The sequence below is a fragment of the Equus przewalskii genome, chromosome 1 (genome assembly GCF_037783145.1).
Source record: "Equus przewalskii isolate Varuska chromosome 1, EquPr2, whole genome shotgun sequence".
In the NCBI taxonomy this organism is placed as follows: Eukaryota; Metazoa; Chordata; class Mammalia; order Perissodactyla; family Equidae; genus Equus; species Equus przewalskii.
The window spans coordinates 123834529-123848968 of NC_091831.1; the positions used below are offsets into that span (position 1 = coordinate 123834529).

The 14440-nt window shown below is 38.6% G+C and overlaps 1 protein-coding gene across 7 annotated transcripts in view; it reads right to left on the minus strand.

The window, feature by feature from the left end:
• Positions 1 to 14440, minus strand: part of PAQR5 (progestin and adipoQ receptor family member 5) — an 81546-nt gene that overhangs the window by 26322 nt on the left and 40784 nt on the right. For 3 of the 7 annotated variants that reach the window (XM_070622185.1, XM_070622178.1, XM_070622220.1), the window contains one exon: positions 1327 to 1495. The exons of the other annotated variants lie outside the window; for them this stretch is intronic. In XM_070622185.1, the coding sequence (XP_070478286.1) occupies positions 1327 to 1389 (63 nt within the window). In that variant the 5' untranslated portion in view covers positions 1390 to 1495. Of the gene's footprint in view, positions 1 to 1326; positions 1496 to 14440 lie in introns of those variants that run through there. 7 annotated transcript variants of the gene reach the window in all.

A 14440-nucleotide genomic window follows, 5' to 3' on the forward strand; every position in this document is an offset into this window, starting at 1 on the left:
GGTGACATAGTCAAAGCCAGAGCAGAGCAAAGGGTCCAGGAAATCTGCAAACTGGACAACGTGACCACACTTAAGAATCTGGCCCCAGACATGGGCGGACACCTTACCACCAGACTAAAAGAAGCTGCCTTGCTCTGACCCGCTATCCTGACCCCGGACGTGGATGGGAACCCCATTAACCATGCCATAGGGGCAAGATTTAAAGCAGCCCCTCCAAAAAAGAGGCTAGATGGATATAGGATGGATAAGAGAAAGGGAGTCCCTTGGTCCCAGACCGGCAACATTCTGACCTGCCTGGACCCGGGCCCCTGGACTTGAACCCCGGGTTTTAGGCCACAATGCCAGGTGTACTCCAGCTTGGAGCCCCTCTGAGAAGGGGAAGGAGACACATTCTCTCCATCTTCCCAATCTCGCCTTAGCCAACGGCTTTGCACAGAGCCCATCTCAACGCATGCTACACAAATCTAAACAACAAACAAAACGTTTGAAAGCAATTTTGCATTCACAGCCAGTTTGACCCCAAAAGGCAAATTGCAATCACTGCCTTAACACTCTGAAGCTGGGCCTCATTTCTAAACACCCTCAGGTTAGCAGGCGCCGGCTTATTTGCACAGCCGAATTGATTTGTAGGACTCCGCCTTGCATCCCTGGTTGCGGGCTGGGCAATTTAGACCGAAATGAAATCAAATTGTGCACAGCCTATTATTCAGAAGCGAGAGCCCCAGGCACCGGGGCGGGGGGCACGTCACGGGGCTCCTTTGGTGCCTGCCACAGGCCCAGCTTCCAGGAAGGACCCTGTGCACCTGCCAGCTGATGCCTGAAATTCCACCACGACCGTTTAAACCCCTGGTTTTTCTAGCTATTAAACTGCAAATCACCTGGGGAAGATAAGTGGGCACTCTGGCTGGTGGTAAGAGCAAGTGGATTTTGCTAGCAGGCAAAGGGAAGAGGCAGAGTGGGGTGAGGTGGTCATCTGCATTTCCCATCCAAATCTCAAGGAATCCTCATGACCTTGCGAGGGGGTGCCTTTAATGTCCCCATTTCACAGAAAAGGAAACTAAGGCCTGGGGAGGTGATGGCATTTATCCAAGTTCCCAGAAGCAGCGGCAGCCAAGCTGAATCCTAAATGCAAACCTCAGACTCCATTTTACCCTGTCATCGCCACCAACCAGAAGGACTCTGTTGGAGATGAAGCTCTCATCTGGGTCGTGGCGTGATTTTGACTGTTACACACTTTTCTGAACCTCAGTTTCTTCTTTAAAGCGGTGCTATGGGCTGAATGGTGTCCCCCACAAAATTCCTATGTTGAAGGCCAAACCCCAGTACCTCAGAATGTGACTGTTGGCAGACAGGGTCTTTAAAGATGTGCTTAGGTGAAGATGCAGCCATTAGCGCGGGTCCCAAGCCAATCTGCCTGGGGTCCTCATAAGAAGAGGAAATCTGGAGACACCAGGGTATGCACGCGCCACCCTGTGAAGAGGCACCGAGGTGGCATCTGAAAGGAAAGGAGAGGGGCCTCAGGAGAACCAACCCTGCCAGCACCTTGATCTGGACTTCTGGCCTCCAGGGCTGTAAGAAAATAAACTTCTGTTGTGTGAGCCCCCCAGGCTGTGGCACTTTGTAAGGGCAGCCTGAGCTGACTGAGCTCTAAGCCAGAGCCTCTCAAAGTGTCTTCTGCAGGTGTGTGCAGATCCATGGGGCTCCCACTGCAGTTTGGCCAGGCTGAGGTGAGAGGCTGCATTTCTAACAAGCTCCAGAGCACGCGGATGCTGCAGCTGCCTCAGCACCCAGCCATCATCTCCGTGCCCAGAATCCAGTTCTTCACAAAAGGGAAGGTTCCCTTTAGGTAAGAGGGACAAGATACACCCAAAGATATGGGCATGAAAAGCCAGGGCAGGGGGCAGTTAGGCCAGCAAGGAGCCTGGTGAGGTGCTTGCGGGCAGAAGGCATGAAAAGAATGTAGAGGGAAGAGGGCAGGCCACGAATTGCTCCATCAGTTACAAGCCATCATTGAGTAACTGCCCGCAGTGTGCCTGCACTGGGGTGGACACCAAGCCACTGTCTCATGCAGGATGGACCATGCTTACACCTGGCACAAGAGAACACTTAGGTTCTCAATCAAAAGAGCATAAAACATCACCTGTGTTCAACTCACAAGGAATTACTAGAACTGTAAAAAGCTTGAATTAATAGCCAACTATTGTTGGTATTAAGCAATTCCAAGTAAACGCCAATTTAGAACATTGGTGTGATGTTCTTTAAAAGCTAAGCATCCAATCTTCAGTCCAGCATAAAGATGTTTTTCATTCATGCTACACAATATTTATAGAAGATGATGGAAAATTTAAAAGACAACGGTAAATTTCTTCTGGCTGAACATATAAGATGGATAAAAAGTAATGAAACAAATTAATCACTATCTAGGATGAAGGATTCAAAGGATATTAGTACTTTAATGAACAATAAAGTGAAAAAAAAAAGACACTCAAAATGTTTTTAAAAGTAAATATTCCTCAGTTCATATAGGGTGTACGAGGATGAGAAGTCCCATTGCAAGACTAGCACCGTACAGGGTGTTGAGCTACAGAAGTGAGGAAGTTGAAACAATGGAGCATTCCATCGGTTTTACATTTTTTGTAAAAACAGTCTTGATGAACTAGGAAAAGGATTTTCAATTTTAGGCGCTGATTTTAAAATCTGCCCTGGGCAAGCTTGTGATAACAGCATAACATGACTGGAAAGTCTAAGGTAGGCAAAATAATGCCCCTCAAAGTTATCCATATCCTAATCGGCAGAAGCTGTGAATGTGTTAGGTTTGTGGCAAAGGAGAACTGAGGTCACAGGCAGCATTAACGTTGCTAATTAGCTAACCTTAAAATAGGAGATGATCTGGATTCTCCAGGTAGACCAAATATAATCACAAAGATCCTTACAAGTGGAAGAGGGAGATGTGACTATGGAAAAATGGTCGAGAAATGCAACATTGCTGGCTTTGAAGATGGAGGAAGGGGCCAGAAGCCAAGGAATGTGGGTGGTCTCTAGAACGTGGAAAAGGCAAGAAAAGAGATTCTCCCCAAGAGCCCCCACCAACACATTGATTTTAGCTAGTGAGACACATGTCAGACTTCGAACCGACAGGACTGTAAGAGAATACATTTATCTTCTTTCTCAAGCCACTAAATTTGTGGTACTTTGTTACGGCAACTATGAAAAACGAATACAAGGTCAGAATTTGACCAAAAGTTCAAAAGCATTCTTAGAGCTGGAAATGGCAGCACATGGTTTCAATTTCTTACTAGGAGAATTGATGACTTCCTCTGGAACAAGTGAAAGGTTAAACGACAATCTGAATCCTTCCCAATGTGGAACATCTTGCTGAAATGCCTATCAAATTCGACCATAAACTGCTCTTACTCACGCGATGGGAATACCGAATAAATGCCGTTAAACACGTCGATCTAATTTAGACAGGATACAAGATGACTGAAGAACTCAGTGAAACAACAGAAGGTCCTCAGATGCAGAGCAAATCCCATCTTTGCTGGGAGATGGCATTAATTTTGAAGCTGAGTGAGCTCTTCACAGACATTTGTTATGGGATATCGTGGTGGGATGTGGTTACAAAGAAGCCTACACAAAAATCTAGGCTTGGCTATTTCACTTTTAAAGGGATTGAAAATACATATTTATTATTTTAAATATGTCTAGGGTTTTTCTAAACCAAGAAGCCACATGTGAAACATGCAACAGAAATGACATTCCAATAAAATAAAATTCAAAAAAAGGAAACGAAAATGTCTGTGGACCATGAAAGAGGAGATTCATATACAAATAATTCAGAAGTTAATTTCTATAGAAATTATTTTTCTGCACATTTAGATTGAGGTATGATTTTGACTGAGCAAAATACTGCTATTTTCAGTTCTCTTTGTAATATCTTTCTTTTCCTGAAAAAAGAAAAATCAAGTAAGTACTATACGGATCTAGATAGTGTTTTAAGAGAGTGAAAACAGCAATATAAAAGATGGTGATCCATATTAAATTAAAATATTTAACAATTTTTCTGCCGAATTATAATTATAATATAAACCTCATGACCATGTTTGAACTTGATATGTAAAATTTATAGTTCATTCCTGATTCTAAATATGGCTTTAAGAATTTTTTTGATAATTCCAGTTTCTCTACATCAGCAGAACTAAGCAGAAACTCAGCAGAAGTTTCTCTCCAATAAAATTAATCTAAAAAAAAGACCGAAGAACCACAGTGACTCAAGAATAATGGGCTAATTTGGCATCACTGTTAATAGAACACAAATTATGTGATAATGTTGATTACAACAATATAACTCAAAAATTTTGCTGAAGTGAAGGCAAGAAAATTAAATTTACAGAATGAACAAGTAATAATTTATGAATTATGTATGTTATCTTATTACTCATCCAAACATCACTGATCTATTGATACAACATCCAGACATGTGCAATAATAATGAAATTTAGTTGTCTTTGATATTTTGCTTACTTAGCTGTATAAAAATCAGAGGCTTACATATTGTTTTTTGTCATGATGAAGGGATATTTCTGAGGGTAGAATTTACGTGACTGTCTGTTAGCTTCATTTGTGACTTTTGCATATTGAGACATACGGTCTGTGGCCTCTGTCTGTTCTCCTGATTCACACCCAGCACCTGGTAGGGGCAGGCCTGGTTTCACTTGATCATCATGAGAGCACTGCAAGGTAGGGGTTGTCAACCCTATTTTACAGATGAGGAAACTGAAGCTCAGTGAGATGAAGTCTCCAAGGCCATAGAAACAGCAGAACCGAGATGCACCATCTGGTTTGTTAGACTGCAAAGCCCACGCATGCTTCCTTGCAACAGCCAGGTGGAACCAAGGAGTGCTACAAACAGTTTATGGAAATACTAAGTGTTAGCCAAGTTTTCAGAAGGAAGAGATCACTGGACCCAGAGCGATGAAGGAAGGACCTGTAAGAATGATTTTGCGTTCTTGTAGAATGATGGTGAGTTGGATGTCATGAAGGATCAAACAATAAAAATGCTGGATGAAGCCTGCATTGTATACTGGATAAATGTATCAGCAAGATAGTGCAAAAGCAAGGAAGTCATGAAGCCCCCAACAAAGGGAAACCAGGAACCTGTGAGGTCCTTGCCTTCACCCTAGAGTTTCTGCTGCCAGACTTTGTAAATAAGAGATGAAACCTCAGGCCATCAAAGGCAGAGAATCTAACAGGAGCCCTCACCACTACGGCTAGGACTCAAAAGACAAGTGAATGTAAAATAAATGCCACCAGGCAGAAGAAGACAACAAGACGTCACTCTGAAAAAATCTCTCCCAAGAATTCAAAACCAACAGCATGCCTTCATATGGGTTTGTGATCCAAATCTACACTACTTCTGTGGTCCAAAACATCTCAGGTGGAAAAATTAAATTGGTTACAAATAAATAGAGCTCAAAGTTTTGTAGCTCCATTAGGTAAGAAACAAAAGCAAATATAGAGGCCAGTCCTGTGGCCTAGTGGTTAAGTTCAGTGTGCTCCACATACAAATAGAGGAAGACTGGCACAGATGTTGGCTCAGGGTGCATCTTACTCAGCAAAAAAGAAAAAAAAGCAAATATAAATCTTCTCTGAAGAATTTGTATTTTAATACAAGCATGGACACACTTGGAAACAAAATATCATGAATGAGAAACAGTAAAAACAATAGCAGAAAGAGAGCTCAAAGAATAGATACTAAAATATAAAATAACTATGTTTGATATGTCTAAAGAAATAGCTTCAAAATATGAACAAGAAATAGATTTGAAAAGAACTCAATGTAACTTTTAGAAATTAAAAAATTAATTGAAATAAAACATCACTGAAAGGATAAATAACAAACTAGATCTTGCTGAAGAGAAAATTAGTCAACTGAAAACAGATCCATAGAAAATATCCAGAATGCAGTCCAGAGAAATTAAGAGATAGAAAATACGAACTAGCAAATAAGAGAAAGAGAGTATTTCTCCAGAAGAAGAAAACATAAGGTTTTGTTATGATATTTGAAGAGATAATTGATAAACGTCTAGAATTGTTGAAAGTCACCAGTCCTCAGATCCAAGAAGTTATGTTAGGATAGTAGAGACAGTTGGTGCTCACCAAATATTTCACGTGTTTTCCTACATTTCTCAGACTTTCTTGCAGTTAGGTTAGGACCACATGACTATTCTGGTTAATGTCACTTCTAGGCCAGGGCAGTTAAAAACAGTATGCCTTCTGCAGTGATACCATGATGCACTTAGGAGGGAATTCTTGCCCCCTTCAGAACTAAGCCACTCATCCATCGATGAGGAATGATTTTGGCCAAAGGCCTCTGCCCTTGACCACATTATACTCCCTGCCCAGGACAGCACATATCCAGTGATGATGGATACAAAGTCCTGGCCTCCTTTTCTCATTTGGGCCAACTCCATTCCACAGTGCTCTTTGTGATCAGCTGCGGCCTCTGACGCAACTTCTCCTTCTACCTAACCCTGCTTCCCTCACTTCCTTACAGGTGTTGTTCCTGAAAACACTCCCTGATAGACTTCCTGCATGAGAATCTTTGTCTCAGAGTCTGTTTCTCGGGAACCCAACCTGAGACATCTTTCTCTCTCCCCCTTCTGTGGAGGAGTAGGAGGCAACACGGTCCAGAAGCTGGCAGATCTTCCATCTGCCTGGGTCCCTCACAGCTCCCCACTGAGCACTTAGCTCTGTAACGTGAGTGTGAAATGAACCTTTGCCATGTTAAGTCATCGGCTATCTGGAGGAATTTTTAAACTCAGCATAGCCTAGCCCTTCCTGCCTAGTATAGTCATTCATGTTAAAATAGCTGGAGTAGCCACTAAACTAACAAATGTAGAACATACTTCTAGATATTAATTATAAAACAAGTGGAGAGAAAAACAGAATGTTAAAAGAAAAAAAGAAAACAAGATGGTAAAACTCAATACAAAGAAAGCAAGAAAGGATAGGACAGCCAAAGAGGAAACAGGACAAATGAAAAGCACATAAGATGATCAAAATATACGCAAATATATCAATAGTCACTATAAATATAAACAGACTAAACTGTCCAGTTAAATGACAAATATTGTCAAACTAGACAAGATCCAACTATGTGCCACTTACACGAGACACAGTTAAAATATGAGGACAAGGAGGGATTAAAAGTCAAAGGGAAAAAAGAAATAAACCAGACGAATAACAAAACAACAGGGCTAGAGTCACTATGCAACCATCAGACTGATTCTAAGATGAAAAGCACTACTAGATATAAAGAGAATCACTACAAAATAATACAAAATCTACTTCACCAGGAACATATCACAGTGGTAACTTAATGTTCCTAAACAACATAGGCTCAAAATACATAACGCAAAAATGACATCTACAAGGAGTAATTCACAAATCTGCCATCATGGTAGAAGATTTTAACACATTTCAATTATGGATAGATCAGGCAGAACAAAATTAGTAATATGAAAATATTTGATCTTATAGAACATATATGAGATACTGCCCCCAACAATTGGAGATTATATATTATTTCAGGTATACTTAGAAGATTCATGAAAACTGGTCACATGCTAGGCCATTATGCTAGTCTGAACAAATTTCAAGGACTGGAAAAACACAGAGGGCATTCTTAAACCACAATCAATTAAGTTAAATCAATAATATACAAACTCCATACAGGGGCTGGCCTGGTGGCGTAGTGGTTAAGTTCACATGCTCTGCTTCAGCAGCCCAGGCTTCACAGATTTGGATCCCGGGTGGGGACCTACACACTGCTCATCAAGCCATGCTGTGGCAGCATCCCACATACAAAATAGAGGAAGATTGGCAGCAGATGTTAGCTCAGGACCAATCTTACTAACCAAAACAAAAAACAAAAAAAACCTCCATACATTTGGGAAGTAAAAAAATACACACTTCTAAGTAATCATATGTCACATAAGGAATTAAAATGGAAATCAGAAATTAATTAGAACAGCACATGTGGACTGAAATTAAAGTGATAGAGGGAAAGATCTATGCCTGATTGCTTACATTAGAAGGCAGAGTGATTAACTTAAGAAGTTACAGCAGGAACAGCAAGATAAACCCAAAGTAGAAAGAAAATAATAAAAATAACAGATGTTAGAGATACAAAATACACAACAGAGAGGCTACACTGAACCCTAACCTGCCTCTTTTCAAATATTAAAAAAAAAGACAAACTGACAAGATTAATCAAGAAGAAAAGAGAGAAAAATGAAAACCACCTGATAATGTCAACAGATGCAGAAAAAGCATTTTACAAGATCCAATATTCTTTCATGATAAGGAAACGCTCAATGAAACAGCAATAGAACTCCTTCAACCCAATAAGACCATCCATGAGAAATCCACAGCTAATATACTTAATGGTGGAAAATGGAAAGCTTTCCCCCTAAGATCAGGAACAAGATGAAAGTGTCTGCTCTCACCACTTCTATTCAATATCATAGTGGAGGTTCTAGCTAGGTCAGCTGGACAAGGAAAAGAAATAAAAGGCATCTAGGTTGGAAAGGAAGAAGCAAAACTATATTTGCAGATGACATGATCTTACATATGAGAAATCCTAAAGGAGCCACTAAAAAACTATTAGAACTAATAAAATAGTGCAGCAAGGTTGCCAAATATAAGATCAATATATAAAACTCAGTTTTATTTCTATATACCAGCAATGAACAATCTGAAAATGAATTTAAGGGAACAATTCTATTTACAACAGAATCAAAAATAATAAAATACTTAGGACTAAATTTAACAAATTTTTGTAATGGTGCAAGACCTATACACTGAAAAATACAAAACATCCCTGAAAGAAGTTATAGAACACCTAAATAAATGCAAACACAACCCATGTTTATGGATCAAAAAAACTTAATACTGTGAGGGCCGGCCCGGTGGGGCAGTGGTTAAGTTTATACATTCCTCTTCGGCAGCCCAGGGTTTGCCAGTTTGGATCCCGGGTGCAGACCTATGCACCTCTTGTCAAGCCATGCTGTGGCAGGCATCCCACATATAAAGTAGAAGAAGATAGGCACGGATGTTAGCTCAGGGCCAGTCTTCCTCAGCAAAAAGAGGAGGATTGGCGGCAGATGTTAGCTCAGGGCTGATCTTACTCAAAAAAAAAAAAAAAAAACAACTTAATACTGTTAACATGGCAATGCTCCCCAAATTGATCAAGAGATTCAATGCAACCCCTATCAAAGTTCCAGCTGCCTTTTTTTTGCAGAAATTGACAAGTCGATCCTTAAATTCATATGGAAATGCAAGGGAACCTGAATAGCCAAAACAATCTTGAAAAAGAAGAGCTAAGTTGAAAGGCTCACATTTCTCAAAACTCACTACGAATCTAAAGTAATGAAGACAGTGTGGTACTGGCATAAGAATAGACAAATAGATCAATGGAATAGAACTTACAGCCCAGAAATAAACCTCACATTTACACTCAAGTGATTTCCAATAAAGGTGCCAGGACAATTTAATGAAGAAAGAATGGTTTCTCCAATAAATGGTGCTGGAACTACTTGATACCCAGATAAAAAAATAAAGTTGGACTCCTATCTCATACCACATGCAACAGTTAACTCAAAAATGGATCAAAGACCTAAATATAAGAGATAAAATTCTTAGAGAAAATACAGTAGTAAATCTTCATGACTTTGGGTTAGCCAAAGATTTCTTAGATGCGACACCAAAAGAGAAGCAATAAAAGAAAAAATAGATAATATCAAAATTTAAAATGATTGTACTTCAAAGGATATCATCAATTAAGTGAAAAGACAATGCAGAGAATGGGAGAAAATATTTGCAAATCATATATCTGATAAGGGATTTGAATCCAGAATATATAAAGAACTTTTACAACTCAACAACAAAAAGACAAATGACCCAATTTAAAATGAGCAAAAGACTTGAATAGACATTTCTCCAAAGAAGATATACAAATGGCCAATAAGCACATAAAAAGATGATTAACATCACTAATCATTAGGGAAATGCAAATCAAAACTACAATGAGACACCACCTCACACTCATTGGGATGGCTACTAGCAAAAAATCAAAAAACAACAAGTGTTGCCAAAGACGTAGAGAAATCGGAACACGTGTGAACTGTTGGTGGGAATGTAAAATGGTACAGCCACTGTGCAAAAGAGTATGGTGGTTCCTCGAAAAATTAAAAATAGAATTACCAAATGACCCAGCAATTTCACTTCTAGGTATATATCCAAAAGAATTGAAAGCATGGTCTCAAAGAGATATTTGTACACTTATGTTCATAGCAGCATGATTCACAACAGCTAAAACACAGAAGCAACCCAATGTCCATCGATGGAGGAATGGATAAGCAAAATGTGGTATACACATACAATGGAATATTATTCAGCCTTAAAAAGGAAGGAAATTCTGGCATATGCTACAACATGGATGAACCTTGAGGACATTGTGCTAAGTAAAATAAATAAGCCAGTCACAAAAAGACAAATACTATATGATTCCACTTGTATGAGGTATTAGAGTAGTCAAACTCATAAGGACAGAAAGCATAATGGAGGTTGTCAGAGACTGGAGGGAGGAGAAAATGGGGAGTTAGTGTTTAATGGGTATAGAGTTTCAGTTTTATTAGATAAAAAGAATTATGGAGATGGATGGTGGTAATGGTTGCACAACAATGTGAATATATTTAGTACCACTGAACTGTACACTTAAAAATGATTCAGATGGGGGCTGGCCCAGTGGCTTAGTGGTTAAGTTTGCGCACTCCACTTTGGCAGCCCAGGGTTAGCAAATTCGGATCCTGGTTGCAGATCTATGTATCAAGTCATGCTGTGGCAGCGTCCCACATACAAAATAGAGGAAGATTGGCACAAATGTTAGCTTAGGGTGAATCTTCCTCAAGCAAAAAGAGGAAGATTGGGAACAGATGTTAGCTCAGGGCCAATCTTCCTCACAGAAAAAAAAAAAAAAGATTAAGATGGTAAATTTTATGTTAAGTATATTTTATCACAATAAAAAAAAATACTAAAAGTTAATACTAAAAAAATGTAATACTAAAGAAAGCCATCAAATCACAAGGGAAGAGAGCAAGAGAAGAAGAAAGGAACAGAGAAGAACTACAAAAACATGCAGGAAAAAAAGTAACAAAATGGCAATAAGTACATATTTATCAATAGCTATTTTAAATGTCAATGGACTAAATGCTCCAAACAAAAGACACAGGGTGGCTGAATGGATAAAAAAACAAGACTCATATATATGCTACATAGAAGAGACACACTTTAGACCTAAAGATACTCACAGACTGAAAGTAAAGGGATAGAAAAAGATACTTAATGCATATGGAAATAAAAAGAAAGTTGGTGTAGCAATACTTATATCAGACAAAATAGACATTAAAATGAAAACTGTAACAAGAGACAAAGAAGGGCCCCACATAATGGTAAAGGGCACAATCCAACAAGAGGATATAACAGTTGTAAATATCTATGTGCCCAACATAGGAGCACCTAAATACATAAAGCAATTATTAACAGACACAAAAGGAGAAATTGACAGTAACACAATAATAGCAGGGGACTTTAACACTCCACTTACATCAATAGTTAGATCATCCAAACAGAAGATCAATAAGGAAACACTGGCCTTATTGTGACACAATGGACCAGATAGACATGGTAGATATATACAGAACACTCCATCCAAAAACTGAAGAATACACATTCTTTTCAAATGCACATGGAACATCGTCCAAGATAGGTCACATATTAGGCCACAAACCAAGTCTAAATAAATTTAAGAAAATTGAAATAATACCAAATATCTTTTCTAGCCACAACAGTATGAAACTAAAAATCAACTATAAGAAGAAAAGTGGAAAAGCCACAAATATGTGGAGATTAAACAAAATGCTACTGAACAACTAGTAGGTTGATTAAGAAATCAAAGGAGAAATCAAAAAATATCTGGAAACAAATGAAAATTATGACATACTAAAATTTATGGGATACAACAAAAGCAGCACTAAGAAAGGAGTTTATAGTAATACAAGGCTACCTCAAAAACAAGAAAAACCTCAAATAAACAATCTAACAACATACCTAAAGGAGCTAGAAAAAAAAGAAAAAATAAAGCCCAAAATCAGCAGAAGGAAGGAAATAATAAAAATCAGAGCAGAAATAAATGAAATAGAGACCAAAAAGACAAGAGAAAAAAAATCAATGAAAATAAGAGCTGGTTCTTGGAAAAGATAAACAAAATTGACAAACCTTTAGCTAGACTCACCAAGAAAAAAGATGGAAGGCTCAAATAAATAAAATCAGAAACCAAAGAGGAGAAATTACAATAGACACCACAGAAATACAAAGGATTATAAGAGAATACTACGAAAAGCCATATGCCAACAAATTGTATAACCCAGAAAAAATGGATAAATTCTTAGACTCATACAACCTTCCAAAACTGAATCAAGAAGAAATAGAGAATCTGAATAGACCGCTCACTAGTAAGGACATTGAAACAGCAATGAAAAACCTCCCCCAAAACAAAAGTCCAGGACCAGATGGCTTACCTGGTAAATTCTACCAAACATTCAAAGAAGACTTAATACTTATTCTTCTCAAATTCTTCCAAAAAATTGAAGAGGAGAGGAGGCTTCCTACCTCATGCTACAAGGCCAACATTACCCTAATGCCAAAAGCAGACAAGAACAGCTCCCCACAAAAGAAAATTATAGCCAATATCACTGACGAACATAGATGCAAATATCCTCAACAAAATATTAGCAAATCAAATGCAACAACACATTAAAAGGATCATACGCCATGATCAAGTGGGATTTATTCCAGGGAAGCAAGGATGGTTCAACATCCACAAATCAATCAACATGATACACCACATTAACAAAATGAAGAATAAAAATCATATGATCACCTCAATAGATGCAGAGAAAGCATTTGACAAGATACAGCATCCATTTATGATAAAAACTCTGAATAAAATGGGTATACAATGGAGAAAAACTGAAAGCTTTCCCTCTAAGAACAGGAACCAGGCAAGGATGCCCACTTTCACCACTCTTCTTTAACATAGTATTGGAAGTCCTAGCCAGAGCAATCAGGCAAAAAAAAGAAATAAAAGGGATCCAAATTGGAAAGAAGTAAATCTGTCACTACTTGCAGATGACATGATTTTATATATAGAAAACCCTAAAGAATCCACCATAAAACTATTAGAAATAATAAACAAATACAGTAAAGTTGCAGGGTACAAAATCAACATACAAAAATCAGTTGCATTTCTCCATACTGACAACGAAATAGCAAAAAGAGAAATTAAGAATACAATCCCATTTACAACTGCAACAAAAAGAATAAAATACCTAGGAATAAATTTAATCAAAGAGGTGACAGACCTTTACACTGAAAACTATAACACGTTGTTGAAAGAAATTGAAGACACCAAGATATAGAAAGCTATCCTGTGCTCTTGGGTTAGGAGAATTAACATAGCTAAAATGTCCTTACTTCCTAAAGCAATCCACAGATTCAATGCAATCCCTATCAAAGTCCCAACAACATTTTTCACAGAAATAGAACAAAGAATCCTAAAATTTATATGGAACAACAAAAGACCCCAAATATCCAAAGCAATCTTGAGAAAAAAGAACAAAGCTGGAAGTATCATACTTCCTGATTTCCAAATATACTAAAAAGCTATAGTAATTAAAACAGCCCAGTACTAGTACAAAAACAGACACACAAATCTATGGAACAGAATCAAGAGCCCAGAAATAAACCCACACATCTATGGACAGCTAATTTTCAACAAGAGAGCCAAGAGCATACAATGGAGACAGGAAAGTCTCTTCAATAAATGGTGCTGGGAAAACTGGACAGCCACACGCAAAAGAATGAAAGTAGACCATTATCTTACACATACACAAAAATTAACTTAAAATGGATTAAAGACTTGAATGCAAGAGGTGAAACCATAAAATTCTTAGAAGAAAATAAAGGCAGTACATTTTTTGACATTAGTCTTAGCACCATCTTTTCTTATCTTTTCTTTTTTTTTTTGAGGAAGATTAGCCCTGAGCTAACTACTGCCAATCCTCCTCTTTTTGCTGAGGAAGCCTGGCCCTGAGCTAACATTGTGCCCATCTTCCTCTACTTTATATGTGGGACGCCTACCACAGCATGGCCTGCCAAGCGGTGCCATGTACGCACCCGGGATCCGAATCGGCAAACCCTGGGCCGCCGAGAAGCAGAATGTGCGAACTTAACCGCTGCACCACCGGGCCAGCCCCTTAGCAGCATCTTTTCAAAGAGCATGTCTACTTGGGCAAGGGAAACCAAACAAAAAATAAAC